At 40.9% G+C, this 17846-nt stretch overlaps 1 protein-coding gene across 5 annotated transcripts in view; it reads right to left on the bottom strand.

Annotated features, from left to right (window-relative positions):
• PLD5 (phospholipase D family member 5) overlaps positions 1-17846 on the bottom strand; it is a 369722-nt gene that overhangs the window by 17283 nt on the left and 334593 nt on the right. For all 5 annotated transcript variants that reach the window (XM_074385400.1, XM_003935333.4, XM_074385401.1 and 2 more), the window contains 2 exons: positions 6176-6312; positions 1242-1410 (listed from right to left, as the gene is read on the bottom strand). In XM_074385400.1, coding sequence (XP_074241501.1) covers positions 1242-1410; positions 6176-6312 — 306 coding nt within the window. The remainder of the gene's footprint in view (positions 1-1241; positions 1411-6175; positions 6313-17846) is intronic.

A 17846-nucleotide genomic window follows, 5' to 3' on the forward strand; every position in this document is an offset into this window, starting at 1 on the left:
GGAAACACAGCTGACTTTCTGAACACGTGTATAAGCCTCTCTTGCCATTATGTGTAGCCATGTGAGAGATAGCCAGGCAGTGGGATGACGGCTAAAGGGATGTTCACTACCTCCAGGCCTAACCCCAACATGCCTCTCACACAGTCCTCCAATTTCTCTCTTCTTCTGTCTGGCCTTGGGATATTCAGGTCAGGGCGCTCTTGGAAGCCATGTGTCAAAGTCAATTGCAGACCCCTTGATACCCTGGATCCCTAAATGCTGCGAGGAATGCAGCTTCGTTACCTAGAAGAGAGCCTGCCACAGGCTAGATTCCCAGAGCAGGTTTGTTAAATGACTGCACAGGGGGTTGGGAAAAGTGGAGAGCGAAAGGATTAGTAGCTATGAGGCCAGTAAACATGGAGAAAGAGAGTGTCAGAGGCAGAAGGAATCGTTTGCACAAAGCCTTGAGGGGATGAAGAGGGTAGTCAGAGATGAGCTGGAGAATGAGCCCATTTCAGGTACTCCCAATTCCCGGTCTTACCTCCCTCAATGTCTCCAGAGGCAGATTAGTGTGTGGCCCAAGGGACCTGGGGCAAGCACAGGAACCCAGACTATGAGGCCTCTGGGCTAGGGGAGTTTGTGCTGGTGCATGCTCCAATGCTCCGTTGATCACATTTTACAGCTAAGAACAGTAGGTGAATGGGGTAATTCAAGGAAAATGAAGAGGGCTGGGTACAGGGGCTCATGTTGGCAATGCCAGCACTTTGGAAGGCCAAGGTGGGCAAATCGCTTAATCCCAGGAGTTCAAGACCAGCCTGGGCAACATGGTGAAACCCCATCGTGACAAAAAATGCAAAATTAGCTGGACATGGTGGCATGCACCTGGGGTCCCAGCTACTCTGATGAGGGAGCTGAGGTAGGAGGATTGCTTGAGCCTGGAAGTCAAGCCTACAGTGGGCCAAGATTGTGCTACTCCACTCCAGCCTGGGTGACAGCAGAACCCTGTCTAAAGGAAAAAAAAAGAAAATGGAAAGGATGCAACTGAAAGTGAGAAGAGGGTAGACAGAGAAGGCATCAGGAAATGTAAGCGCTACTCTCCTTTTTTGTATGTGACTGTTTTGAAAAATTACTTAACCTGCTTTTTGAAGACCGTCATCCTGGTTCTTACTGGAAGTTTACAGGTGTGTGTATGCTCATAGCTATCCCACATATGCAGAAGGCATTCACTTTTTCTTTAATAACACAGTCAACATAATACTTACAACTTTCAAACTGCAGTTGGCTATCTCAGTGCAAATCGCTTTAAGAGATGAAATAAAGTTAAACGTAAGGGGATCCGTTTCCTTCCAGAAGCTTATAAGGAGTCGAACTCTAACGCTTCGTAAAACTAATGCTTCTCTTATTTTTCCATCCAAGTCCGGCCAGTAAGTCCTGCAGAAATCATATCCATATAGTAAAAATAAAGAAACTAAGTTAGTTTGGGGAAAGAAATTTACTAGGCAGCATAGAACGCTGATATTAGTCTGATGGTTACTTTATTTGAGGCTGAAAAACATGCAAGCCTCTTTGCTTAGGCACCAAGGGATGATGCTTTCCTGGGACCTGCCCCTGCCTAAAAGGAAGTCTCCCACTGGCAGGTCCTTGGGCTGCGTGGGCCGAGGTGAGGACAGACTGACTGCCACCACAGGCCACCTCACCACACCTCTGATTCTACCTGGGCCTCAGTGCACTAAGAACTGATCCAATAGAATCCCAGTTAAGAATCTTGAGCACCCCTCAATCCCCAGATGCCACTAAAACCTCTCTTTGGTGACTGCCCCTGAAAGGAACTTCTGCTCTAGCCATCTCAGCTTCCCCACACTTTCATTTCCCGACTGTCCTTAACTTGGTATCTCCTGACCAAGCCTCCCATGACTCCCATGCCTTCCACCTTTTCTGCAGGGCCTTTGGAATCTTCCAACAGGCAAAGTTTCTCTGACAGGCCCAGCCTTTTCCCTGAATTCTTAAGCCTTTGCCTTAACTCAAACCTAAGCCCTAAGGCCACAGCTTCTCCTGAAGTCCTGCGGTGCATTTTCTAGCAGGACCTGGCCACTTGGCTTAAGATGAAGGACAGCCTCTCACTCTGCCTCTGCAGGCCCCAAACACACATGGTCACTTCCAGAATGGTCATTTAATTCTCATGTTAAAACAAAAAGCTTTCCCGTCTTAGGGACCAAGGCTTCAATCACTCTCCCTCCCCTCAGCGCTGACATTTGTAGACCTTTTGTTTACTCATCAAACTCTTGCCCTAATTCTGCACCAATTCACTATTTGAACCAATGATGTATTATTTGACACTGTAGTCCACCAGTGCCATGATCACTGCACCTCTAAAGGCCCCCTGTCCTTCTGATTCCCCACTCCCACTCTCTTTTTTCTTTCTCTCTCTTTTTTTTTTTTTTTTTTTTGAGATGGAGTCTTGCTTGTTCCGCAGACTGGAGTATAGTGGCATGATCTTGGCTCACTACAGCCTCCGCCTCCCAGGTTCAAGAGATTCTCCTGCCTCAGCCTCCTGAGTAGCTGGGATTACAGGCACACGCCACCACACTCGGCTAATTTTTCTATTTTCAGTAGACACAGGGTTTCACCATGGTGGTCTTGAACTCCTGACCTTGTGATCCACCTGCTTCAGCCTCCCAAAGGGCTGGATTACAGGTGTGCGCCACTGTGCTGGGCCCATCTTTTAATTGCTCTTTCATCCCACGCAGCCTGCAGATTCATGATGTCTTCAGTCTGCTGGGACCATCAGCTCCTCCTGTCTCCTTTGCCTGCCCAGTCTAATCTCAGTTCCGATCACTTGAAAGATACTCTCCTCTCAACCTTCCTTTTGCTCTTGGTGAAAATCTGGATCCTGGATCAATGCTACAGTTCTCTTTGTCTGGTTTTATACCCATGAAGCTGAGGACTACAGGAAAAGGCATCTCAGTGCTCCAAATTGGTTTCTCTGCCTCCAGTCAGGTGCTTCCTGGATGACCACCAGGGTGATCCATCTAAAGTATACCTGGTCATGTTACCTCTTTTTTTTTTTTTTTTTTTTTTTTTTTTTTTTTTTTAAGAAAAAGTCTTACTCTGTCACCTAGGCTGGAGTGCAGTGGCACGATCTCTGCTCACTGCAATCTCCGCCTCCCAGGATCAAGTGATTCTCCTGCCTTAGCCTCTCAAGTAGCTGGGACTACAGGCATGTACCACCATGCCTGGCTAATTTTTGTATTTTTAGTAGAGATGGAGTTTCACCATGTTGGCTGAGGCAGGAGAATTGCTTGAACCTGGAAGGCAGAGGTTGCAGTGAGCCAAGATCATGCCATTGCACTCCAGCCTCGGTGACAAGAGCAAAACTCCGTCTCAAAAAAAAAATTGTTGAATAAATACATAAATAAAAAGTATTAATACCTCAAAGACTAATGAGGCTACAGTTTTATTAGTCCTTCACACATTTACTAATTTCCTTGTGAAAGATATATTTCATGTGACTGAAGCAATAAATAATGAACAACCCCAAACTGAAACCTAAATAATTGACTTGCTTAAGAAAGAGAGCTTGATTGCTAAATCAGGAAGAAGTGAAATAGGGCTTCTGAATTTTTACTGTAGGATTTATTTAGATCATTGCTCCATTCCCTTCCTACTACCTTGAAAAGTAGAAGTTATTTCTCACACTTGCTAAATAACAGTGTGTGTTTTTATACAGGCTGTTAATCATTTCTATTTTGGGAGTGTATGGTTTTTTTCTCTTTCATTTCGATGTTCAGCAATGTATAGACTAACAGTCTGAAAGGTATTAACTAGTTCCATTAACATGCTGAAATTGGATAGTATTGACCTATTTATTGAAGTTGAATTCACTCCTGAAAATCTTCTCCAGGACTAGATAATGATTAGTAACTAGTCTGAATTTATACAATTAATTACTTTATCTGATTGAGAAGAATTTAATTATAATCTTGATCTTTGGACTACTTCTTTTTTTTTTTTTTTTTTTTTTTTGAGACGGAGTTTTGCTCTTGTTACCTAGGCCGGAGTGCAATGGCGCGATCTCGGCTCACCACAACCTCCGCCTCCTGGGTTCAGGCAATTCTCCTGCCTCAGCCTCCTGAGTAGCTGGGATTACAGGCACGTGCCACCATGCCCAGCTAATTTTTTGTATTTTTAGTAGAGACGGGGTTTCACCATGTTGACCAGGTTGGTCTTGATCTCTTGACCTCGTGATCCACCCGCCTTAGCCTCCCAAAGTGCTGGGATTACAGGTTTGAGCCACCGCGCCCGGCTTGGACTACTTCTTATGTCTTTTTGATGACCTTTCAATTTAGAAAGTTAAAAGCATTCACAGGTTTGAAATGTTAAAATACAACAAAAGAAGTTTCATTTAATAGCTGAAATGGTAGATTCATAACCAAAATTCAAAATTTTAGGTTTCTCTGATTCTTTAATATTCTTTTAGTTTTCTCTAGATTTTAGATTTCTAAAATATTTTAGATTCTCTATGCTAATTATTTACCCCTTGACCATGAAGAATCTCAATCTTGTTCATAGCACTTCATGGAACAAAGGTTTTGTCAATCCTGAGAAATCGTTATGCCATCCTAACATATAACTCCCTGAACTTGACCTTATTCTCCTTCTCAGTAACAGGCAAGTCAGGCAAAACCCCTTGCTTTGAAATGTTTTCAAAGTGAAGGTAAAATCTAAAACTATATCTAAAACCAAGTGAACAAGAAAGGGAAGAAAAATAAAAAGGAGGGATAGAAAAGATGTGAAAGTGTGTGGGAAAAAAATTCATGAATGTCCAAAAAATGCACTATATGTATGTATGTGTGTGTGTATATATACATGTGTGTATGTGTATATATATGTATATATACATACACACATGTATATATACACACATATAAATATACATACACACACACACACACACACGTATATATGTATGTGTATTTAGATGGAATCTTAGTCTGATGCCCAGGCTGGAGTACAGTGGTGCCATCTTGGCTCACTGCAACCTCTGTCTCCTGGGCTCCAGCGAGTCTCCTGCCTCAGCCACCTGAGTAGCTGGGATTATAGGTGTGCGCCACCATGCCTGGCGACTTTTGTGAAGACACACAATGTTTTAAAGTAAAGGTGTTTCAATGCTGTGCATCTTGCAGCTAAAAGTGCTTTTCTACTAACTACTATAAGGAACAATCATTTTCTGGGAGACAGACTTTTTGTAATCCTATGGTTATTTGCATAAAGAAGCTACATGTTATGCATTATGTAGGGTCGGTGAGTAAAAAATATTCAGGCAATATAGGGCACACTTAATCATCTAGGCTCAGTAAGTGGTTGTTTTGAAACTGTAATATTTCAAATAAAAAAGGTCTTGGAGCTCACGCCCAAAAACATGCACTTTGAAAACATTTCCTGGATCAAACTAATTATTCAAGCACCTCTGCATTCCCAGCAAGAAAGCAAAAGTGGGAGTATCTAAGCATGGCCATGCATGTATGCATGTGATGATTTTCCAAAGAGTCTGTCATAAATTCCATCCCTGAATTTATTTCATGTTTGCATGCTTAGGCAATGATGAATTATTGAAAAAGCACTGCATTTTTAAACTGTTCTCTTTTTCACAGAGAGGGATGGATTGACGGAGAACACACATATATATATATATATATATACAAAGTTTCTTTCTCCATTACATTGAGAAGATACTATAAGAATTTGGCATGAAATGAAGACTGCTGTGAATACAAAACAACAATACTTCCTTTAAGGAAAATCTGGCAAGACCACTCAGTTTCAATATGCCCTTTTCAGGTATATCCTTCTTAATAATTTTCAAATGATAATTTTTTCATATTATAGTTTATCTTTTCAAATAGTTTTCAAGTTGAGAGCAACCTAACTTTCTTTTAATTGTTCTTCTCATTCCTGTAATGTAAACTACTGAGGTACTTCTTTAGGGTGAGACCCTGAACCTTTAAAATGGACCCACTTTGGGAAAAGTTGCATAATAAGCACATTGCCAATGCACACTCAACAGAGTTGAATGATGCGCTCTTCCTAAGGCAATCTGATGGCGTCTCCATTTCCAGGCTGGGTTCTCCTGTGGTGCCCAGTTTTAATGGCTGGTCTTGGGGACTCGGTTCTAAGCAGAGACTGGGCGTTCACTGACCTTTTGGTGCTTGTGCTGGAGATAGGCAGGTAGTCCATGACAGCAATGTACACATACTGCTTGGCGTCATCTATCACACTGTAGATGGCATCTATGTCAAAACTTCTGTTTTTAGGGCAAAAGAGTTTTGGAGAATTCTGCAAAGACACAAAAGCCAAACGTTTAGTGTCCTAATTTTTGGCATCTGGGGATTTCTGTATTTCTATTGTTTCCATGGACCTTGGTCTGTAACTATATTTTTGTAAAGCTAATTTCTTTTTTTTTTCATCAAATTAGACAAAGATATTTTCAATCTTATCAAAGTTGAATAAAGATCAAAGTGTGGTGGGACACATCTCTGGTCTGTTTTGGAGAGAATCCTTTTCTTATTATCTGACGCATTTTGATTTTTAATTTTTATGTATTAAAAATTTGATGGATACATAGTAATTGTATATATTTATGGGGTACATAGTAATGTTGTGATTCATATAATGTATAGTGATGAGATGGTAATTAGCATATCTATCATCTCAAGCATTTATCATTTCTTTGTATTGGAAACATTCAATATCTTCCTTCTAACTATCTGAAACGATATAATATAGTTAACTACAGTCCTATGGAGTGGGATCCCCATTCCCCAGGCCATGGACCAGTACTGGGCTGCATAACAGGAGATGAATGACAGGCAAGCAAAGCTTCATCTGTATTTACAGACACTCCCCCTTGCTCGAATCACCACCTGAGCTCCGTCCCCTGTCAGACCAGAGGCGGCATTAGATTCTCATAGGAGCACGAACCCTATTGTAAACTGCACATGTGAGGGATCTAGGTTGTACGCTCCTTATGAGAATCTAATGCCTGATAATCTGTCACTGTCACTCATCCCTCCCAGATGAGACCATCTAGTTGCAGAAAAACAAGCTCAGAGCTCCCACTAATTCAACATTATGGGTAGTTGTGTCATTACTTCATTATATATTACAATGTAAGAATAATAGAAATAAAGTGCACAGCTGGATGCAGTGGCTCATGCCTGTAATCCCAGCACTTTGGGAGGCTGAGGTGGCTGGATCACTTGAGGTCAGGAGCAAGACCAGCCTGGCCAACATGGGGAAACCCCATTTCCACTGAAAATATAAAAATTACTGGGATGTGGTGATGCACCCCTGTAGTCTCAGCTACTCAGGAGGCTGAGGCAGGAGAATCACTTGAACCTGGGAGGCAGGGGTTGCAGTGAGCCGAGATCACACCACTGCTCTCCAGCCTGGGCGACAGAGCAAGATTCCGTCTTAAAACAAAACAAAACAAAACAAAACAAAAGTGGACAATAAATGTAATGCCCTTTGATCATCCTGAAAGCATCTTCCTGACCCTGGTCCATGGAAAAACTGTCTTCCACGAAACCAGTCCATAATGCCAAAAAGGTTAAGGACTGCTGCTATAGAACACTGGAACTTATTCTTCCTAGCTAGCTGTTATTTTTATATCCATTAACAAATCTTTCCTCCTCCTCTCTTTCCAGCCTCTGCTATCCTCTGCTCTACTTTTTACTTAGGAGATAATTCTTGCTTTCAATGCATACACTTCTTTTTGGAGGATCACTCCATCTTTAACCTTACACAATTCTGTCATTCATAGCTATTAATTTTCTCAGATGTTACTGCACACACACATGTGCACACACACACACATACACACACCTCACATGGCAAGCTATTTACCCCAGCATTTTCATTTCATTTGAAAGGTGATGATGTGGGTGTGAAAATGTTTCAAACTCAAAATCTGAAAAAAAAATTGAAAAACCAATTGGACTTTTTAATTTCTTTCTCCAAAATCTTTCAATGAGTTAGGACAAGAAGTGTTGATTGTTGCAAATAGGTTATTAGTAACACTGCAGACAATTCTAAGGGAGTTATTAAGATGCTCAAATTCAGCAGGAGAGTCAGAGAAGAAGGATGCTCTGAAACATTTAAGCAAAATGAAAAAAAGAGGCAGATTCTGCTGGAGGTATTTTTCTCATGTTGCTTGAGGTGGTTTTCATCTTATAAAAATACGGTGTTTGTAGACACAGTTGCTGAAGAAAGGGAAAAATATGCTTGGTTTTCTCATCATTTTTCCACTGAACAGGACTGAAAATAGTGTTTCCCATAATTCCTGTCTTACTTTGACAAGCAATACACTGTGACAAGTCTACGGGCATAAATAATGCCAGGATGTTTAATACCGAAAGGCTGAATAAACAAATTTTTGGAATTGCCTGGAATGAATGGTAGTTTTGGGCATTCAGAGTCCTTCCTTGCCAATTATGTCTGGAACAGCTCCCTACACTGCACAGTAGGAATCTCTGCCCCAGCGTAGAGGTTTGTGAGATGAAGCTGTTGGGCTGGACACCCACCTTAGAAGGGGAGCAGGGGTAAGGAAGGAGCATGCTAAAGATCACACACCTGCTGGGTTTCCTCACACAGAAAGTCCTCCTGGCAGGTGACCATGAGCAGAATGAGGGCTTTTTTTTGCTTGTTTGCTTGCTTTGTGTGTGTGTGTGTGTGTGTTTGTTTTTGAGATGAAGTTATGCTCTTGTTGCCCAAGCTGGAGTGCAATGGTGCAATCTCAGCTCCCCACAACCTCTGCCTTCCGGGTTCAAGCAATTCTGCCTCAGCCTCCCAAGTAGTTGGGATTACAGGCATGCACCACCATGCCCAGTTATTTTTGTATTTTTAGTAGAGACGGGGTTTCTCCATGCTGCCCAGGCTGATCTTGAACTACTGAGCTCAGGCAATTCACCCGCCTCAGCCTCCTGAAGTGCTGGGATTACAGGCATGAGCCACTGCGCTCAGCTGGATGAGTTGGTTTCTTAAAAAAATAATTCCAACTTCTATTTTAGATTCAGGGGGTACAGGTGCAGGTTTGTTACATGGATATATTGTGTGATGCTGACGTTTGAGGTACAACTGATCCCCTCATCCAGGTAGTGAGAATAGTAGTATTCGACAGGTTTTCTACCCGTGACCTTTTCCCTCCCCGCCGTACGAGTGGTCCTCAGTGTTTAGTGTTGCCATCTCTATGTCCATGACTATCCAATGTTTACCTCTCACTTATAAGTGAGAACATGATATTTGATTTTCTGTTCCTGCATTGATTTGCTTAGAATAATGGCCCCTAGCTGCACCCATGTTGCTGCAAAAGATATAATTTTATTCTTTTTCATGGTTGTATAGTATTCCATGGTGTATATGTACCACCTTTTCTTTACAGGATGAGTTTTTGATCATTTAAATTAGTTTTTTCTTTTGGAATGAGGATGAATTTCAAGTTTGTTTTTGACATGGAGTTTTACTCTTGTCGTCCAGGCTGGAGTGCAATGGTGCGATCTTCGCTCACTGCAACCTCCACCTCCCAGGTTCAAGTGATTCTCCTGCCTCAGCCTCCCAAGTAGCTGGGATTACAGGCTTGTCACCACACCCAGCTAATTTTGAATTTTTAGTAGAGATGGGGTTTCTACATGTTGGTCAGGCTGGTCTTGAACTCCCTATCAGAGGTGATCCGTCCACCTGGGCCTCCCAAAGTGCTGGGATTACAGGTATGAGCCACCACATCGGCCAAGTCTTTGTTTTTTAAAGGGGGTCCTACACTCCTCTTCTTCAGCACACAGATACACAGATGTGCAATTTGTCACCAAGGCAGAAAGCTTGTGCTTCTGCAGTGTTTCCAGGGTCTGTCCCTCCTCTTACTTCTGATCACTCAGTAAGTTTCCCTCATTCAGGCACTAGTGCGGCTTGCAGGGATGTTCTAACACCTTTCTAACTCATTGCCTTACCTCCAGGATGTTTAAAAGCAAATATACATCACTCCCAGGAAGAACTGACTCCTGGTTTCTCAGAATCCAGATTGAACTCACTGGGAGGGGTGCATCCATGGTCCTGTGTCTCTGCCTCCTTCATTTGCCAGCTCCCATCCTGTCTGTGCCCGAAAAGCAAGTAATTTATAGTCCATAGCTGTGCCCTCATCATGTCTGACTCTGGGCATCTCTGCTCATGCTGGCTTCTCGGCTGATGTGTCTTTACTTTTGCCTATCAAAGCCCTCCTAATTTTGTTCTCTAAATTCCAGCTCAAATGTGATCTCCTTCATGAAAGTGTTTTCAAATCTCCAATCAAAGGTTGCTTGACCCAACCCTGTACTTCCATACTATTTATTTCTTTTGCTTTTTCTTTTTAACCATCATAACCATTTTAAGAGTACAGTTCAATGGATTTTAGAAATTCTGTGTTACTCGTTTTCCTATGCCATTAAATGTTCAAATTATTTAATGCCCTTAGCCTGTTGGGTCTGCTTTAAAGGTTCTTTGGTTAATGTGGAGAAGCTGAGGATCTTAGCTCCAGATTGAACTTGTAGAAGGTCAAGTCTGAAATGTGTCTAAACATTCACGTTTCTGTTTCAGTTAGAACTTCCTGAATTTCACTGCATGCTCCAAAACTGGATTTTGGTTTTGGGGAGGAACAAATTGTAGGCAGAGTCGTTTGTGGTCACGTTCCTTTGCTATTATCTTACAAGTACGGATACAGTGGCCATAATTTTAAGGAAAGAGTATGGGCTTGGCTGATACAGGTCAGACTCCAGCACTTAGAACCTGGGGCATCTTGGTATGTCCCTTTCACTTTTTGAACCTCTATTTCTGTTTCCTAATGGGGGTTAATGATAATAACACACCTTCTATACTGGTTTGCCTTAGAGCTCAAATAAATGAACAGCCAGTTCACTGGCTGGGTTCTGTGCCTGCTTTCGTTCAATCAGCAAATATTCCTAAGTACCTGCAAAATTCCTAGGCTCTGTTCTAGGAAGGGGATATATGTCAGTGACCAAGACAAGATCCCTGCTTTGTGGAGCTTCATTCTAGCACAAGTTACATGGCATTCATCTGTCCATGTGTTTGGCCACTTGCTTGTGTGTTGCTTGGTTGTGTATCTCTGGCATCTTGTCATGCACATGTAATATACTCAACACATACTTGAGGGATGAATGTGAAAGTGCTTCATAAATTCACAAATGTTGGAGGTTTGTCTGTTGTAGTCTGTTGCTTCAATCTGTGTATTTACAAACGTGAGTGAACAGATCTTTATAAGCACTTACCCGCTTTAGTGCTTCCTGCATTCCCACTGCCTGACACATGGTGGGTGCTCCAGCTCCATGTGTTCATGAAGGAAATGCATAATTATTTGTATCAGTCCCCTTGCACCTGGGGGCCTGGTGGTACTTCGCTATGTGTTCTAGAGTCTTCTACCTTTAAACATAGTGCCTGGATATACTAGTGGCTTTAAAATGTTTGTCCGGGATAGAAATGAATAAACAATAACACAAAAGAATGAACTGGCAGAGGAAGTTAACTAGTTCCAACGGTTTAATTAGAGAGAGGGCTAAGCTTCCCTCTTAGCACTCCTGAATTAATTCTCCAAGCCTTGTGCTGTATGCTTCTTTGTTCCATAGTAAAGTAGAAGGAAAAGGAAAATACAGATTCTCTTCAATATTCCAGCTCTGCAGAAATCGTTTATCAGTCAAGAGCTCTTGAGGGACCTGACTTCTAGGTTAACCTGGGTTTCTCTCTTAGACTAACAGATGCCACATGAATGTAATTTATTTTGCATACTCATGAAATAATCACCTTGTAAACACCTTAGCAGGTTTGTAATTATTTTATAACAGTTTCATGGTTTAAAAAAAGGATATACTCCATTTCTAGAATATATATGTTCAAATATAACATGAAAAGACAACCCATAGGATGAAAGAAAAAAAATATTTGCAAATCATATATTTAAACCAGGCCCCTAAATCCAGGAATTTTAGGCCAGCCTCACAACACAGCAAGACCTTGTCTCTGTAAAAAATCATGTTTCTGATTAAGGGACTTGTATACAGACTGGATAAAGAACTCTTACAACACAAATTTGTAAAATAATGTAATTTAAATGGGCAAAAGATGTGATGGATATGTGACAGATATTTGTATCTTTAAGAAAAGATACAAATGGCCAATAAGCATGTTAAAAGATTTACATCAAAACAAAAAGAAGATTACATTTTATACCCACGAATAGAGCTAAAGTAAGGCAGAAAGGGACAAGTGTTGCCAAGGATGTGGAGAAATAAAAACTCACATATAGCTGGTGGGATTGTAAGATGGTGCTGCCAGTTTGGAAAACAGTTTAGTAGTTTCTCAAAATGTTCAACATAGAGTTACCACATGAACCAGTAAATCCACTCCTACGTATAAACTCAAAAGAATTTAAAACAGGTATGCACATAAAAACCTGTACATGAATATAGCACCATTATTTACAATTGCCAGAAAGTAGACACACTTCCATGCCCACCAGTTGATCGACAGGCAAACACAGTGTGGCATATCCATGCGATGGAATTATTTAGCCATAAAAGGAATGAAGGCGGCACTGCTCCATGCTCCAGCACGGATCAACCCTGAAAGCATTATGTTAGGTGAAAGAAGCAGTCACAAAAGACTATACACATTTGATTCCACTTCCATAGAATGTATAGAAAAAGGCAGATCCATAAAGAAAAAAGTAGATTAGTGGCTGCCAGGGACTGAGGGAGGGGAAAATAGTGACTGCTAATCAGTCTGGTGTTTTTTCTCTGTGGTGAAGAAAAAAAGTTCTAAAATTGGATGGTAGAAATGGTTGCAAAACTGTGCCTGTGACTGTACTCAACCCCACTAAAGTGTACACTTTATTAATTTTTAATTTGTGTGTGTGTGTGTGTGTGTGTGTGTGTGTGTGTGTGTTTGTATTTTTAGTAGAGATGGGGTTCTACCACGTTGGCCAGGCTGGTGTTGAGCTGCTGACCTCAAGGGATCAGCCAGCCTCAGCCTCCCAAAGTGCTGGGAATACAGGTGTGAGCTACCGTGACTGGCATGACTTGTATACTTTAAAAGGGTGAATTTTAGGATGTTTAAATTACATCTCTGTAATGCTGTTAAATGAATTAACAATATACACAGAAGTTTCTAAAGAGGAATGTGAAGTGGTATTTTTTCCATACCAGCATCAAGCTCTATTTAATGTCAGGCCTTACTCACTAAATAGATCTCAGTATACGTGACTGATGGGTGAATTAACTAAACAATAAACAACAAGAAATGAAATCTGGCCAGGCGTGGTGGCTCACACCTGTAATCCCAGCACCTTGGGAGGCTGAGGCAGGTGGATTGCCTTAGCTCAGGAGTTTGAGATCAGCCTAGGAAACATGGTGAAACCCTGCCTCTACTAAAATACAAACAATTAGCCAGGCGAGGAGCATGCATCTGTAATCCCAGCTACTCGGGAGGCTGTGACAGGAGAATTGCTCGGGAGGCTGAGACAGGAGAATTGCTTGAACCTGGGAGGCAGAGGTTGCAGTGAGCCAAGATCTCACCACTGTACCAACCTGGGTGACAAAGCAAGACTCTGTCTCAAAAAACAAAACAAAAACAAAAACAAGAACAAAAGAAATGAAATCTGTCTGACATCTAGATCAATAAAAACAGACCTTGAACTAGTCTTTATCTTGGAAAGCAATTGCTTAAGCTTAAGAACTCTAAAAAGAAATCTACAAAACAGAAACAGCCAACTATTGTTCCCATCATCCAATTTCAACGGAAAATATAAGAGAATTAGAATTATCTGGCCCCAAGTTACTAGAAATCACACAGTTAAATCTAAGTGCCTATTTGCATTCCATGAAAAAAATTGCAAATAATCTTTATAAGTTAAAATTTATATCAAACTATGCTAAGTTATCAATTATCTAAAATTTAATTTAAAGAATGGTTACTAAGGTTTTCAAACACTCTTTACATATGTGTTCCACTTAGTCTTGAGAAAATCAGACTATTTTAAGATATTTACAACAAATATATTGAATTTAAGTAAATCTGTCTTGGCATTTGTCTGGCATATATTACTGAGAAAACTATACATTCTGGAGCTTTCTATTAATATTATCATTAATAAAACCTATCCAACATTTATTGTTCTAAGCTAACACCAAGTTAAATTCTGGGAATACCAATTATGAAAAGAATATATTAACAGTAGATAATTCTCAGAGTCTAATAAAATGGCAGGAAAGATATTTATAAGTAAATAGTTATAAAATATGATAAATGCTAAAATAGAAAGGAGTTCAATAAGCTCTGTCTGAATGATACCAATTCTAATAGCAGGGTTTTCTGACTTTTTTTGTACCTGTAAGATTTTATACCTCTCCAAAATGGTGTTCCATCAGTATCTGTTGAATTGAAATTCAAGGTTAGGCTTGATATTAACAAAAAAATATAAAATAACACAGCAAATTAAAATGAGTAAATAAAAATAGAAAGTAAAGGTGTTACATAATTTAAAAGACCACCCAAAGAAATGTTTCACAACTAATTTTGAGGTGAACTCTTTAAGAAAAAGCCACTTCTAAATTTGCCCTAGAAAATAACGAAGGTGCTGAACTGTATTAGATTTTACTAAAGGCCTGAGACCACTCGCTGTGGGAAATACATGAACTTTAAAATCGACAAAAACCTGACCCTTTTCTGTTTAAGAGTTAGTATTTAAACTTACGCAACAACCACATTTCACTTTGCTCCAAGATTTAGATTGCAAATTCAAAATCCAGTGATTATTCAAAATTTGTTCATTAATTCATCTATTTTTTGCCATTTCCAATTTGTTTTTCTGCTGGACCTGACTGAGCACGTGTTCCATTCTTGGCCTGTAATATCACTCTATTACCATCTGAATTAAAGGTTCCTTGGCAAATTTTCTATTGCTACTCATCCACAAATTGGGAATACTCTCTGGCCTCTTGAGCTTATAGGATCATCTTGAGATGAATTGAAAATGTATACATAATTTACATTTATATTCCGTTAGTAAAATGCCCTATAACCTGCTACTTTTGCTACTCTGTTCTTGACTTCCTCCATACAAAAAAGTTATTTTAGCTCTAGTTGATGAACAACCTTCATAGTCTACTTGCTGTTCTTTACATTGATGTGACTTTGTTATTTACGACAAACAACTTGTTACATTTCTAAACTTTTGTTTTTCTATTGTTACATTTGTAAACTTTAGGATGGTACTTTCATTTGAACAAGCAAAAAGGATACAATTCACTTATCTTCAATAAAGATTACATTTGTAAACTTTAGGATGGTACTTTCATTTGAACAAGCAAAAAGGATACAATTCACTTATCTTCAATAAAGATTACATTTCTAAACTTTTGGATGGTACTTTCATTTGAACAAGCAAAAAGGATACAATTCACCTTATCTTCAATAAAATGTTGTTGCTGGGCGCGGTGGCTCAAGCCTGTAATCCCAGCACTTTGGGAGGCCGAGGCGGGTGGATCACGAGGTCAAGAGATCGAGACCATCCTGGTCCACATGGTGAAACCCCGTCTCTACTAAAGATACAAAAAAATTAGCTGGGCATGGTGGCGCGTGCCTGTAATCCCAGCTACTCAGGTGGCTGAGGCAGGAGAATTGCTTGAACCCAGGAGGCGGAGGTTGCGGTGAGCCGAGATCGCGCCATTGTACTCCAGCCTGGGTAACAAGAGCGAAACTCCATCTCAAAAAAAAAAATAAATAAATAAATAAATAAAATAAAAAATAAAAATAAAAATAAAAAAATAAAATGTTGTTTAGTGACACAAAATTTGTTTATATAAAAGCCCTAATATCAATCAAGGTCAAAATAGCAATATTATATTAGGAGCATTACTTAGAGAAGTTGCTCTGAACATCAGGATAAGTTAAGAGGCTTGCTTCAAATAAAAATTCCAAGATCTCATCTCTGATCCAGTGGATAAGATCTGGATGGGGACAGGGGACACTGTAAATCTGCCCTTTAAACAGGCTTCCTAGCCAATTCTTAAGTACCATTAAGTCCTCACTTAATGCCGTCCACAGTATTCTTGAATACTCTGACTTTAAGCAAGCTGATAGACGATAACAATTTTACCAGAGGCTATTGATATAAACCAGAGTTAAGTTGCTATGGGTTATTGCTGGTCACAAAAACAGCACCAAACTTCTAAAGACCAAAACACTTTGAGTATTAAGCATTGAAACAAATATAAGCCATACATACATTTAAGAAAGATTAATGGCTGGGCGCAGTGGCTCATGCCTTTAATCCCAGCATTTTGGGAGGTCAAGGAGGGCAAATCATTTGAGGTAAGGGGTTCAAGACCAGCCTGGCCAACATGATGAAACCCTGTCTTTTCTAAAAATACAAAAAAATTAGCCGGGTGTGGTGGTGGGCACCTGTAATCCCAGCTACTGAGAGGCTGAGGCAGGAGAATTGCTTGAACCCAGGAGGCGGGGGTTGCAGTGAGCTGAGATCGCGCCACTCCACTCTAGCCTGGGCGACTGAGCAAGACTCTGTCTCAAAACAAAACAAAACAAAAAGATTAATAAAAACAAGTAAAATAATTCTTTACCCAGGATCACGGGTGGCCAGAGCCCGATGCAGCCAGGACCCCTGTGGACAGGATGACATCCCACTGCAGGGCAGAGTCACACACACATTCACACTTGCTCCCACTGGGACCACATAGAGCTGCCAGTTCATCTCACTTTCACAGCTTTGGGATATGGAAGGAAACAGGAGTACCCGGCAAAAACCAACACAGACATGGGGAGAATGTGCTAACTCCACACACCCAGTGACCCCAGCTGGAAATCAACTTTTTGTTCTTATCAACATTATAATGAATGGGCACTATACAACACAATGTTATTCAAGGATCTACTATACTATGGCTTGAGCACTACGACAATAGGCCCAGAGATTTACATTGCCCATTCCCAGTAACATCTCTGGATAGCTGAGGCACGTGGCCAGCTGGGTGGTGGACTGGAAAGGTGAGGGCGAGGGGGTGTGGCTAATGGTTCTTGGCAGAGTCAGTGGCGCAAAGCTGTGCAAGGAGCACTGTCCTGCTGTGTGGGCCTCCTGCCTGCGTGGCCCAACCCGGTACAGCAGCTCTGTTTTTGTCTGATTTATACACTGAGATTCCCTCAGATTTGTCTCATCAAAGGGTTCTACTGCTAAAACAAGTCTGAAAAATCATCAATGTAGGGCACTGAAAAGAGGCTAATACAAACCGTCACAAGAACAGAAAATCAAACACCACCTGTTCTCACTCATAAGTGGGTGTTGAACAATGAGAACACATGGACACAGGGAGGGGAACATCACTCAGCGGGGCTTAAAGAATAATAGTAAAGAAAGAAAATAGGTGAATAGCTCTGGTGTCAGAAGAGCTGGGTGCTGGCACCTCTCTTGGCATGTCCCATCTGATGGACTTTTTGCTAGGAGGTGTAAGGTCTGACTGTGCTTGGTGACCCCATGACCCACACATACACCTCTGGAGGGCCTTATGGATTTAGAAAACCTGAAGTAACTGGAAAGTAGAAGGACGATCAACCCCTGCAGCCCCTAACTAACCTGAGACAGTCTTCTGTTGTTTCTTATTCCGGCCTCAATTGACAAGGCCATTGGACTTTGTAACCGACCTTGGCCAACCTCGTGACTCCAGACCCTAAGAACCTTTCCCAGCTTGCAAAAAAAAAAAAACAAAACAAAACAAAACAAAAACAAAAAAAACCGCCCTAAACTGTAACTTCTGTAACTTTCT

Source organism: Saimiri boliviensis, chromosome 14, assembly GCF_048565385.1.
Source record: "Saimiri boliviensis isolate mSaiBol1 chromosome 14, mSaiBol1.pri, whole genome shotgun sequence".
Classification (NCBI taxonomy): Eukaryota; Metazoa; Chordata; class Mammalia; order Primates; family Cebidae; genus Saimiri; species Saimiri boliviensis.